Source organism: Triturus cristatus, chromosome 11 (genome assembly GCF_964204655.1).
Source record: "Triturus cristatus chromosome 11, aTriCri1.1, whole genome shotgun sequence".
NCBI classification, from domain to species: Eukaryota; Metazoa; Chordata; class Amphibia; order Caudata; family Salamandridae; genus Triturus; species Triturus cristatus.
The window spans coordinates 652,428,998-652,442,851 of record NC_140594.1 but is presented as its reverse complement, the minus strand read 5'-3'; the positions used below and the strand labels follow the sequence as shown (position 1 = coordinate 652,442,851).

General features: G+C 49.3%; 1 protein-coding gene across 1 annotated transcript in view; it reads left to right on the top strand.

Annotated features, from left to right (window-relative positions):
• ING5 (inhibitor of growth family member 5) overlaps positions 1–13,854 on the top strand; it is a 543,000-nt gene that overhangs the window by 281,040 nt on the left and 248,106 nt on the right. The window contains exon 4 of the mRNA XM_085634171.1: positions 3,792–3,903. Within this exon, the coding sequence (XP_085490297.1) occupies positions 3,792–3,903 (112 nt within the window). The remainder of the gene's footprint in view (positions 1–3,791; positions 3,904–13,854) is intronic.

The following is a 13,854-nucleotide window of genomic DNA, read 5'->3' as shown; positions in this document are numbered from 1 at the left end:
CTTCCCCGCCTGGTAGCCTTGAATTTCGGCTTGTCAGCCTCTGCTTTGGCCGACATTGCAGACTCGATGTAGGCAATTACGGAGAAACGTCCCTCACCCAGCTAAATGAGACAGGCCGGACCGTCACTCATCGACCAGGGTCGGGCGCAAGTCCTCCAGATGTCCGTGGATCCTCAGGAAGCACTCTCAGGCCGGAGCCAACAAAGGGCGAGAAAGTGAAAGTGAAAGTGCGGCGGTCTCCATCCGCCCGTTCACACCCCACAGGCCCGCTGTTGTTCAATTAGTGGCCGGGCATCTTGCCAACGCGAGCTCCTGGCATCCCTCGGAGGTAGGCGGCAAGCTGCAGTCGTCCACAACTCCGGTCCCCGGCGGGCGATTTTAGCCCGGGCAGCATCAATCGCCCCTGCGATGACTCATCTGCAGGATACCGTGCATAAGAAACAGGGTGAAGAACAGGATAGTTGACGGAGGGCGCGAGGGCCTCGGGAGCTCAAAGCTCACGCAGCCATCTTGGTCAAGCGCTAGGCTCCTCCCCCCCGTGTTGACACTTTTTAAAGTATTTTGAGTTGAGGTGTATACCATTTCTCAGTTTTGAGTCTTTTTGATCGACTGGACTTAAGTTCGGGGGCGATTTGGTTCATAGTAATTGTGATTTCGGACTCCAGGTGTGCTGCAGCTAGATTTGTTGAGAGCGCATTCAGGGATACAGAAGGGGGAAAGTGTTGTGGGAATGTAGTTTCAGTAACTAGCCTCCACACTCTGTTATTTGTCTTTTCGGGCTTGCTTAGATGCGCTGATTTATATGGCAGTTCCAATGAGAATGATATTAGTGAGTGATCTGTCCATACTAATGGTTTGATTTCCTGGATGGTGGTGGAGTCAATGTTGGAGAAGAGCAGGTCAGGGGTGTGTCCTGCAATATGAGTGGGCTCTTTGATCCATTGCTTTAATTGGAGAATTTGTAGGTCACTCTCCAATTGTGAAACCACCGGCTGATCAATTTTTTCGTAATGGACATTGAAGTCGCCTATTACTTAGTAGTTCTTGTGTTTCATGCAAACAGGTAAGAGTTGGGTAAGAAGCTTGGTGCTTAGATTGGCTAGGCAACCAGGAGGGTTGTATATCACTACGCCGGCGAGCATGGTGAAACCCTTGTGGAGTATTTGAAAGGGTAGTGTTTCGAGCTCATGTTGAGGGGTTACTTGTATGGGCAGGCAGGTCAGGTGGTTTTTAAACAGTATCGCTACCCCTCCCCGTTTTCGATCTTTCCTGTCTTGGCTAACTATTTTGTAGTTGGCTGGTAAGGCATTAGCAACATCCGGGGAGTTGTTTTCGTCCAGCCATGTCTCTGTAATAAATACGAGATCGGGATTCTTTTCATTAAGAGTGTCCCAGATATTTATAGAATGCTTCGGGACTGATCTTGCATTAAAATATATGCATGATAGTTTAATGGTGCTGAGGTCTGACTGCTTTCTTGTCTGGCTTTGTCCCAGACTGCACCATTTACATGAGTTGCAGGAGAATGGGCCATGTGTTTCTCCCGGACAAGTTTTAAGACAGTGGGAGCGGTCCAGACCTGGTTGGTGCGAGAGAGCTAATAGAGCGTCTCTTGTGTAACTCTGGGTGCTTGGGGCCGGTTTGTCCCCGGCAGGTTTTCTCGCCCCTAACCCCGCCCTGTCGCGGACGGGCGCAGACGGGCTTGCCTTGGGGGCGCCTTGGGCGCACCCGCTGCGCGCGTCCGCTGGCACATCGGTCTGTTGTAGCGGAGAGCGCGGGAGCCTGGCTCCGCCCTCCCAGAGACCGGAAATGCTGCGTGATTGGGCCCGCTGCTCCCTGGTACGCCCTCCACTCAATCGGCACACAGCCGTGGTGGACCGGGGCAGGGGAGCTAGCGAGGACCAAGAAGTCACAGATAGTAAGTTTTTTGATGTGCAAATGAGCAAATGAGCAGAGTGAACAAAGTGAGCGATCAGCAGGATAAACATTAAGATTTTTTAAAAACTTGTAAACTTTAAGAGCAGCCAATAGAATTACCGCTTAGGCCCAAGGGGACCTTCTAGGGAAGAGCTGTGCCTTGGACAGCAGGACTGTCCAACTCTTGAAAACCTGAGGCAGCAAGCTGCTACCCAGGGAAAGGGAGATGTCAGTGGTACCCACAGAGTCTATTCGGAGGAGGAGCTACTGTACACTGAGGCCAGAGACCCCAGCCCTGGAGCCAGTAGGAGAGTGGTAGTGCCTCAGAAGTACAGGGAGTTCCTACTAAATTTAGCTCATGACATCCCCCCTAGCTGGACATCTGGGCCAAACGAAAACCTGGGAAAGGCTAATTAGCCACGTTTACTGGCCCCTGATGTCTCAGAAAGTAAAGGAGTTTGTCAGCTCCTGAGTCACCTGTCAAGCCAATGGCAAAACAGGTGGACACCCAAAGGCCCCCTTGATTAAGGTGAACTGATTATCATCTCCTCTTTTTGTATGGTGTGTGAAACATTCAAGCATCTGAATCTATGAAAATACAGTGCTGTGGATGAGAATGTTACTTATGTGTTCCCCAGCATCTGAACTTTCTGTGACCCATATGCACCTCTCTTGATGCCCTAGGATGCTTTCTTAATTTAATCCTTTCACATGGGTTTTAGAAATATGATATGTGGTGGCCTCTTAGGAATTTCGAGTTCAGCACACATACACCTCATTGTCTACCAGGCCACTAGAAATGCAGTTTAAATGTATGCATTTTAATAGTGCTGTTAAATTTGTTCCAGTGCTTTCTAGAATGACTACGGAGATTGTTTCAAGCGATTAAATATATGAAACGTTGTCACTGGTAGATCCGAATCTAAGTGGATAGCCTTTGCATACATTGGATATTTAGAGGCGTACATATATATGTTTCCTAAACCATTTTGTGAGTTCAAAAGGGCAACTTTTGGTCCCACACTGTGCTAACACCGGGGGTAAAGCTGTCTCAAAGCAAGTTATCGCGAATTTTGGAATATTCATTTTGCTGACAGTATTATTGTCTGAATCGCAGTGCAGTGGCTGTTGTTCAAATAGGTTTGTCTCTCTAGAAACCCTTCAGATTAAGGCCGGCTCCTTGTACCTGAATGACATATTGTATACATCTGAGTAAGCTATTTACCCTGGTCCTAAAAATCCATTACTGAGAGAAAACACTACCTCTGAACAAGGGTATTCTAAGTCACACACAGCCTTCTTTGTGTCCTGTGATTTTCTTTTTCGTGGTACATGCTTTACTGAAAGCAAGAACCGAAACCTGTAAAATTGAACCTTTTTTAAAGTGTCCTGTGATTATTCTGACAGCTTACTAATATTGTACAAGTAGGCGATTACAAACTGGATCACCCCTACAGTGACAAACTGACATATTCTAAAACATTAAAAGTAAATAAAAAGCATGTTGGACAACCGATTTTTAAGGTGATGTTCGTACCAAAGATACATAGAGAATCTTGTACTGTCGGATCCTCCACATAGCTAGTGTCAATTCTCCATCTCTGGAGGACCGTCAGGTTTAAGTTCCATGCATATAACTTTCTGGCTCTATTATAGACTGGAGATTCCATACGTTTGGCTATATGATGTTGTCTTTTGCCCTTATAATAATGAACGATCCTTACACAGTTCTTGGTGGCCCTGGATTCTGGCCTGGGTTTTCAGATGTTAGTAATATGATGTGACTATCGACCAGTAGTAGCTCGTTGAAAAAGTCAATAATTTCAGTTGCTTGATAGCCTTGGTTAAGTTCTCCTGTGTTTTTTCTCATGCAGGTAGACAAACACATTCGGCGGTTAGATGCGGACCTAGCACGATTTGAGGCAGACCTTAAGGAGAAACTGGATGGGAATGACTTTGACAGCCCTGCAGGACGAGGCCTAAAGAGTGAGTGCGAGCTTCAAGTAGTTGGAAGTCTTTAATTAAACTTGTGGCTACAGTAGAGGCAGCAGTGAAAGCTGTACACGTCTCTATATGGTCTTCTGGATTAATCATGCGTTGGAGTAAAAGCACACCGTTGCGTCGAGGGAAGTTCTCAATTAAGTAAGGCATCTTGGTGACTGGCGGTAGACGCTGTTACCGAATTGCTGCTAGAGATTTATTTGGGTATACTTGAAAACGACAGACATACATGGAAGATTATACCATTTTCATATCTAAATTTACTTCTGACCCCGCTAACTTCTAAATGTGGATGACTAACAGCTTGAACCACCGTGTGTACGTTTGTTGCACACTAGGCACTAATGTAAGTGGTGTATTGATAGTTTTGAAGTGTGTCACAGTTTATACATTATGCATACTATAATTTATGTTTGCATTTGCTTCTTGCGTTCAAAGAGTTGATTCATGAAGTAACAGTATATGACAATAGAGAAAGTTTTTCGAGCTGCAAATCCTCTCAAATAATTAGGTCACTGGAAGAACTTGACTAAGCAGAACGTTAAATAGTGAACAAATTCCTAATCCATCATGAGTCTTGAAAGAGCAGCGAGCATTCAACGTTGTTATATGCTTCTTCCAATCAACTATTTTTACCTAATACTTTAAATCAATAAAACAGAAAGACGACAGAGCCTCAGATCGAACTTGAGGATCATATCTAGGTGGATAGGATTAGCTATCTATTTTAGAGTCGATGATCGTAACTTCGAGAGGTTGGCCTGGTATATGCTGTTCACTAGTTATAGTGGGCACCTTGCACCAGTCCAAACGACCCTTATTGATGATTAGGTTAAAGACAATTGAAAGCTATTCTAGTGGTAGCTATGGAGAGCAGCCTTCAGGCTAAGTCTCAAAGGAATGTAAAGCAGCTTGGTTTACCAGATTAAAACCTCCTGAATGACCAAATGAAAAGAGAACCACACAAGGTATATATATACAATATATGTATTTATATCTAAACACACTCTACTAACCTCTTTATGAGATTAGAGAACAAGGCACACAATATTACAGTACTAGAACGACAGTAAATAGCACAATACACAGTGGGCCCCAGGGGGAGACCAAACCATATATTAAGAAAGTGGTATAACAACCTCGACTTGACTAGACACAGTGCCTAGAGCACGTAGAATTGCTGGGACCCCAAGGAACCACCCAAGGTAGTGACACGGGGGACCCACGGAGGACGCGTGCAGTGTGAGAATACAGCCGCAAGCTCCATACAATCCTATGTGAAAGTCGCGGTTAGAATTTTAAAGATTAAGGACACTTAGGAGAGGACTTAGAGCAAACCCTTTCAAACTTAGAAGCTTCTAAGGCCAGCACGCATGTGAGCACCGGAGTACTTGTGTTACCTAACCCAGGGAAGCCGGGTGCATAGGTGTCAAATGGTGTTGGGAAACTTCGTCTTTTTCAATGGCGTGATGCTGCAAAGTGCTGCTGCCGGGAAGAAGAGAAGTGTCCGGTGTGATCCAAGCCTGGATCGGAGCTGAGAAGAACCTGAAAGCAGAGGGGACAGAGTTTGGGTCAATTCACGGTGACCAGGGGCACGATAGACGAATGCCCACCGAAGTCGGGTGTTTCAGGTGAGATGAGGTGAAGCTTGACTCTACAGCCACGGGGACCAGGAGATGTCGACGATGACCAAAGTCCGCTGTCGAGCTGTCCCACGAAGGATGTCGAGTGCTGGGGGGTCAGTGTCCGGATTGGAGACCAACAAGCCTTGGCAACTGCAACCCACACGGTTAGAGAAAAGATGCTTCGGTGAGGACCAGCAAGGTCCTGGGGACTCTCCAAGCGATGGAAAGTCAGGGTACGTCTGGAGCAACCAGGAAAGCCCACTGAAAGTTAAAGCTCCCTTCTCAGGGACCCACAGGTCGACGGATCAGGGACTGCGAAGGGACCTCAAGAGGAATCGCAAAATACCAGCCCATGGAACACTTGTGGAGTGTGGGCTGGTAATCTTCAGTGGAATCACTGCTCGGGGTCTGGACTACAAGTAGCCCAAAGCACAGCCTCCGGGATTGCCAAAAAGCATATGCTGCTGCAAATGTGCACGGTGTCCAGGGGTACGTGTTGCACGGTCCCCACGAGGGCTGCGGGTCTCAGGTTTGCTGAGAGCACTGGTCGGCCTCAGGGAAGCTTGGGAACCCACCTCCTGTGTTGCAAAATCTTCGGAGTCCTTCAGGAGCTGCGCAGATGCAAACCGGTCAGATGCGCTTAAGGTGCCTGCCTTGCAGGGGAGTAAATCCTTTACTCCAAGGGAGATTCTTCGGTCATCCAACGTAGTGTAGATAGTTGAAGTACTTAGTTTTCGTCCAGGTAGATCTAAAGTCCTGTAGCCAGGGGTTCCTACTTTATACCCAAGGAACGGGTGGGACAAACTCTGGGGACCCACCTATGGGAGGGTCAGGACAGAGGGGTGGCTACACCCATGTCCTTTGTCCAGTTTCGCACCAGAGCAGGGGCTGATAGCCCCTGCAACCGGTTTGAGCTGGACTAAGCACTGGGACACCAAATGTGCCCCCCAGTGCAGACATCAAAGCACTCTTGGAGTGCACCCACCCAGCCCCAATACACTAACGCCTGTCTGGCAGGTGGTCACACCTCCCTGTGACAGGAAACCTATTGTCTAGTCATCCCCTGCCGGAGTTTCGTCCAGCAGCAGGAGGGCAGACTCGTGTCTGTGGCGGGCAGCAACCATTTTGTGATGGCAGGGGCTGTGACGTTGGTACCGGGTGTACCAGTGCTGTCATATTTCTCCCTCTAGTAGGGTGGAATCATACCTCCCACACCAGTTACTGGTGTGAGGATATGATTCCAAGGTGTTTGACAACAAACACGACATGTTTCCATGCAGCCGTTTTAAAGTTAGCATTTACCGCGAGGTTATAATATATATATAAGTATATGGTTGGCTGCATCACAAACAACCCCAGAATATAGGTTCCGAAAGCTGTAGAGGGGCTCTGCTCATGCATGGGCACCCTGTCACATAAAACCCAGCACCCTGCCTTCAGGATTGATAAGGCCTGCCATAGGGGTGACTGATAGGTTTATATGTGCAGTGATAAGGATAGATATGATGAACCTATATCTAAGTAAGGGGTGCATGCACCACCTTACACAGGCAGCTGTAGCAGACCTATGGTGTCATTTTGAATGGCCTCCCAGGGGTGGCATAATACATGCTGCAGTCCCTGAGAGGCCTCTGGGGTACCTATGCCCTGGGTATATAGTATACTATATACTAGGGACTTATAAGGGTACCCCAGAATCCAATCTGGAGTGTACCTAAAGTACATGAACAACCAGTTTAGGGAGAAAGCAGATAGACTGGGGTCCTGATTAGCAGGATCCCAGCCAAACTAAAAATCAGCAAAACACCAGGCAAAAAGTGGGGGTATCCATGCAGTAAGATTCAACCTTCCTACAGTAACAGATTACATGAAACAACCCCCCCCCCCCCCCCCCCCCCCCCCCAAAAAAAGTACATCCACTTTGGAGGTCAGGCTATGCGACTAACCCTTGCTGCACATGGCAGTTAGCCACCTGCGGAAAGTTGGGCTCATGGTCTGGTTGAAGACCATGCACTGCATGGAGTTTCTGCCTGTGAAGGTTAGGGTGCAGGACCTGGAGCCCAGCCCCTGCGCCCAACTCTACTTTGAATGGCTCAATGGTGTGTACAGCAGGAGTTAGCCGGTGGCGGAAGTGTAGGGGCTAGGAACTCTTTGACGTGGCGTATGATGAACCCCCCCCAAAACATTAACTGAAGCAACTGATGTTTAAAGTAAAGATAAGGTTAGCTCTGCTTACAACACCTCAGCATTTGACACGTAACATATAACATCACACCAAAGCACCACAGCCTGGATTCACAAGTGAAGAGGGACAGACAGTTTGCCTGGTCTGTGTTGCAGGATTTCCTGGTGTAACTATCCATCAGGCCCTCCATTCCTGGGGTGGTATTGCTTGGAAATCTATTCAAGTGGTGAGGAATCTGCAGGTAGGAGTATTAATCAGAAGATAAACCTACTTACCTTCAGTAACAATGTTTCTGGTGAATAGTCTGTCTCCCTGAAGATTCCTTAGAAATGCCACCCACCTCACTGTTTTTGGATAGTTACGGGCCACAGCATAAAGATGCCAGTCCTTTTGCTGTTGCATATTACATTCACATCCGGAAGTCATTCCGGTCCTGCTGCTTTCGCTGTGTTGAAAAAATGGATGGAAAACTGACTTCGCCTCTTTGGTCTAGGCTCCTTGTTGTCCCTGTGATGACACAAAACCTCAATTCCAGTGCCAGAATGACGCTAGTGTCCTCTACCAGCGAGGGAGACCAATCTAAAAAAAATCTGGAACAACCTGATGCCTCAAAGGATATTCAGGAGGTGAGTAATCTGCAGATAGAGTATCCACCAGAAACATTATTACTAAATGTAAGTCATTTTTTTGTTTGAAACCTTCTTTGCTGATAGTATGGTCAAAATAATCCACTTGAAAATTCTGTGTTGCTGAGACACATCTAGACATGACCATTCATTCCTCTTGTCGTGAGAAAAAAAGTATCACTATAAATGAACTTGGACTATTTATGTATATTATTTGTGCAAACAGGGCAAAATGTCACTTGATGCCGGAACTGTGGAAGTAGGGAAATATAGATCAGATCTTCTGCTTGCAAAGATAGCACTGTCCACGGGCAAAAAGCAAGTTAACATATAGGAAATTGGGTTATAAGTTGAGAAGGATGTGAGTCCTGCACAGGTAAAATGTACGCAATTGTCTTTCTACTGGGAACCATTGTAGCACTTGACTCTCAGAGGAAAGTGAAGCTAATCAGTCCTGCGTGCTTAGGGGAGGTGGCGTGGGCTAGCAAGCCCAATTTGTTGGCTTGCAACAACAGCAATGAATAACCGCTGTCCAGTTAATGTTTTTCCTTTTAAAAAGGAAAAGTACTTTTATTACTCAAACACTACTATATACTACGCATTAAATTACAAATATATACATTCAGGTAGATAGATGGAGGTACCTTTGGTGACACCCTCGTATCACGTGTTATCCCTAGTGAGTCCTGAACCATATAATCATAATAATACCTCTACCTTTACAAGATGCCATATCACAATATAGGAGGAGCAAGTATACATAAGACAGTCATACTAACTTTTTCAGGGTGTCTCCACATTATTTTTTATAAATTTTTTATTCGAAACCGTTAGCACACAATAAAATACAAACAAGGGCCTACAACCACCATGGCCGGCCGCTATAGAGCCCGGGGGCCCGCAATGTAACGCCACACAATCCGTCGAACCATAGGCAAGGCGCCCGGCAGTTCGTAAGCACATATAACAGGCCGTGGCCGTAGGCCAGGAGCAATTGAAAACAACAGTTTCATTTTGTATTAAATATAAAACACACTCAAGGCAATGCGAGTCCGAAGTAGCAGCGTGCTCTTCCCGGGACGGGGAATAACATATAGTGTCCAAAGCAGTTCCTGTCCGGAAGCTGTAGAGGGGGGCAATGGGAAAACAAAGCATGGAGCACACCTCAAGCCCTCTCGCGGAACGCGCGGCTAGGGGGTCAGCGCAATATCGACCTCTAATGGCAGAGGCGGGGTGCAGATACGTCCCCGATATAGATTCCACGGACCCCATACCCTAGTCCATTTCCCTGGTTTGCCTCTCGCCACATACGCCGTCTTTTCCCTAAACATACACCAGTCCATATTCTCCTTCCATACGTCAATCGTGGGCGCCCTCGGGGAGCCCCATAGCTGTGCAATGTTACGCTTAGCCACCATGTACCCCAAGGTCACCCACTGCGTCTGTCCCGCAGTACAATCATTCGGTTCCCAGACATTCAACAAACACCTCCTAGCCTCTGGCAACAGGGCCACATGCGTGACCCCCTCCATTACGGTGTGGATACCGTTCCAGAATCGCACAACCTCCGAACATTCCCACAAAATATGAAGAAACGTGCCCGGCAGGCCACATCCACGCTTACACAATCCATCCATCGAATAACCCATACGCAGCAAACCGGGCCCTGTGACATACACTCTATGGAGGATCTTCAGCTGTACAAACCGTAGGCGGGCCGGGATCGCCACCTCTTTCGGGGAGGCCACCGCCGATACCCAGTCCTCATCATCCAATTCCAAGCCATCGCCCGTCCACGCCTCCCTCAAACGGAGCAGCGAGTCCGCACGATCATTAATGAGTTTCTTATAAATCAGGGAAATAGTGCTGTCGGGCACATAGCCATCCAACACTCTATCCTCCAGTGGGGAATACTCGGGGATAGCAGTAGCATCCGGAAAGACCGAACAAAGTGCATGGTAGACTTGAGCATACCGGAAGTACTCTCTATCGTTTAGTTTATATTCAATTTTCAGCATTTCGAACGTTTTGAAAGCTCCCTTCGCCCACAGATCACCCACCTTACATATACCAATCATATCCCATTTCTCAAAGCCTTTCGATCTCCACAAACAGCCCAACCGCCCAGAAGCATACAACGGCGTCGCCCGAGTCAAGCGATCCCTCCACCCCATCGCAGCATTCGCCGCGTGCCACACGTGCACCGCCACCCGCGTGGGTCCCGTCAACCGCATGTCCTGGGTCACCGAGTACAGCGCCCTATTATAGTCTCCACCCGGAAGCAGGAGTTTATCCATCTCAAAGGCCGGGTTTAAGGCAGGACCATATATCCCGTGGTTCACCGCCGCCAACTGAGACGCCCAATAGTATCGTTTAATATCGGGGAGGGCGACCCCCCCCATCATACCAAGGGAGCGTCAACTTGGCGAGAGCAATCTGCGGCCGCCCGTCCCAAAACAGTTGGCGCTGAAGACCCTCCACCTCCCGGAAATAACGGGCCGGCACGACATCAAGAGTATTTTGCAAGGCATACAAGAAACGAGGCAGCGACATCATTTTAAACAATGCCGCCCGTCCGAGCGGCGAGAGCGGAAGTCGTCGCCATCTCGCTACGTCGGCCTTCAATCGCTGGAGGGGAGGTAGAAGGTTTCGCTCATAGCGAACCGCGGGGTCCAGTGAGATAAAGATTCCCAAATATTTGAACCCCAGGGTAACAATCTGAGCTGGGCAACCCCGCGGCAGCAGGGGGGCATCCCTCGAGAGGACGTAGACGCACGACTTGGCTCAGTTGATGACCAGGCCAGAGTTGCGGCCAAAAGAATTCAGCACGTCCACCAATACAATTAGCGACTGCCGGGGAGACGTGAGATACAGAAGGATATCATCCGCGTAAAGGGAGACATGGTCTTCGAATTCCGGCGTCCATCTAATGCCTCGCAACGACGGCTCCCAACGCAACCAGGCGGCAAGAGGCTCCAAAGAAAGTGCAAAGAGAAGGGGTGATAGCGGACACCCCTGCCGCGTACCTCTCCCCAGTGCGAAGGGAGCCGACACCCTACCATTCACTACCACCTGAGCCAGTGGGTCAGCGTATAGTAATTTTACCCAACCAATAAACTCCGGGCCGAACCCAAATTTCGCCAACACGGCCCAAATATATGGCCACTCCAAAGTGTCGAATGCCATAGTAGCATCCAAAGATGCCAAGATGGCCGGCTCACGTATGAATTCCGCTCTAGCAAGCACGCCGTGTAACCGCCTCAGATTTAGAGCGGTATTCCGATGGGGTACAAAACCAGACTGATCCTGATGAATCAAGTCGCCCACGACCCGAACCAGTCGGTTAGCCAACACTTTAGCCAGAATTTTGGGTTCTGCGTTCAACAGAGAAATGGGCCTATAGGAGGCACAGCGATCTCGCGGCTTCCCCTCTTTGTGGATCACAACTATGCTGGCGAGGCGTTGGTCAGGGGGGAGGAAGCCCGCCGCACGGGCCGCCAAAAACATGTCTCGAAGAAATGGTGCTATCTTATCGGGACGCAACTTGTAGAGTTCGATGGGAAGACCATTGGGACCCACCGCTTTACCGGAAGCAATCGAACGAGTGGCCAAAGCGATCTCATCTGACGACAACGTCGCCTCCATCAACACCGCGTCAGCCTCCGATAGGGTTGGCAATGTGATGTCTCTAAGCAGGCTATGGGAATCCTCCTCCGATCGCGACGAGACCGGAGAGTATACTCCGCGGAAATGAGCTGCGAAGCAGTCAACGATCTCAACCGGGTCAGTCACACGCACTCCATCACTCCTCTCCACAACAGGCACCACCCTGCTAGCTCTCTCCCTCCTATCCAACCAAGCGATCAGTTTTACGGCCTTATCCCCCACATCATACAACCGCCCTTGCTGCTCTCTACTCATCTCTTTAGCCGCTTCCGTGACTAACGCTTTGTAATCTGACTGTTTGAGGCTGAGAACATGCAATTTCTCCTCAGTAACCCCACTCTCCAAGTCCTCCTCCATTACAGCTATTTCCGCTTCCAGGCGGACCACCTCCGCTCTCTCGCACTTCTTAGTATGGGAGATAAGGGACAGGGCCTGCCCCCTGACCACCACCTTATAAGCCTCCCATAGGGAGACGGCCGACGACACCGACCCCACGTTATCAGTAAAGTAGTGATCAGTGGACTTGACCAACTCCGCGCGGATCTTAGGGTTACGAAGATACCAGGTGTTAATGGGCGCCACTCTCCCCTCTGCCCCAGAGACTACCCTCAGCTGCAACCATAGAGGGGAATGGTCAGAGGTACCTCGGGCTAAATGACGCACCTCCCCAATCATTCCAGCTTGGGTCGCCGGCATAAGCATATAGTCAAGTCTCGAGAGACTCCCATGGGCCCCCGAGTGAAAGGTGTATTGCGCCTGTCCCGGATGCATCAATCTCCAGCAATCTACAAGTCCCAAAGTGTCCAAAAAACCCCCCAACCAGGCCTGAGCCCTAGGGAGATCCCTGGGAGGGTGGCGGTCCTCCAATCCGGAGACAACGGCATTAACATCACCACCCAACACCAAAACCCCCCCAGGGAGTCCCAGGACCAAACGCCCCAAATCAGCAAACGTAGCTGTTTGTAACCCCGGAGGTACATATACAGCCACGAGCGACACAGTCCTGCCCTCCCATCTCCCCACCAGCGCCACATATCGCCCCCTATCATCATGAAGCACCTCGTCCACTTCCAATGGGAGAGAGGCCCTAACCAGAATGCCCACTCCCCTAGAGCCAGAAGTAAAACCAGAGTGAGCGGCAAGGCGATAGCCCCTCCTATTTAGGGCCTGGAAGGAGTTCTCAATCAAATGTGTCTCCTGCAGGAAAACAATGTCGGGCGAGGCTCGTTTCAAAAACTGCAACACCACCCCGCGCTTGATCCTGTCCCCCAGACCGTTCACATTCCACGAAAGGATTCTCAATCCCCTACCCCCCATCCCACTCCCGCACATGATACCCACATCCCGGAGAGCACAACCCAGAGAGTTCAGCAGAAAACTTCACATTGCCTTGCAAAACAAGAAAACAACCATCCCCAACAACCCCCTCCCCCACAATCCCCGAACAACAACTCCCCCCTCCCTGCACCCCTGCTTGAGCCCAGACAGCCCCCCCAACTTGCAGTGTGCCTGTCGCCCTAACCTATACCACAAAAAGAACCCCAGAAGGAGGAAAGGACCCCAATAAGCTCCCCACAACCCCCAGGCACTTGAAGGGCATGATGTACCAGATTAAAGTACAATTGAGCCAAGGTACAAAACCTCGCCAGTCTAGTCAATCGCCAGGAACCAAGTTCTAGTCCCGCTCCACCACATCCCGTTCGTTTTCCGCCGTCCGACTGTCTCGGTCCTGTCCCCGCGGCAGAGCATCCAACCAGTCTCCAACTGCCTCCGGCCGGTCAAAAAAGTGGGAGCGACCCTGGAACTCAACCCGCAACCTCGCCGGGAACAACAT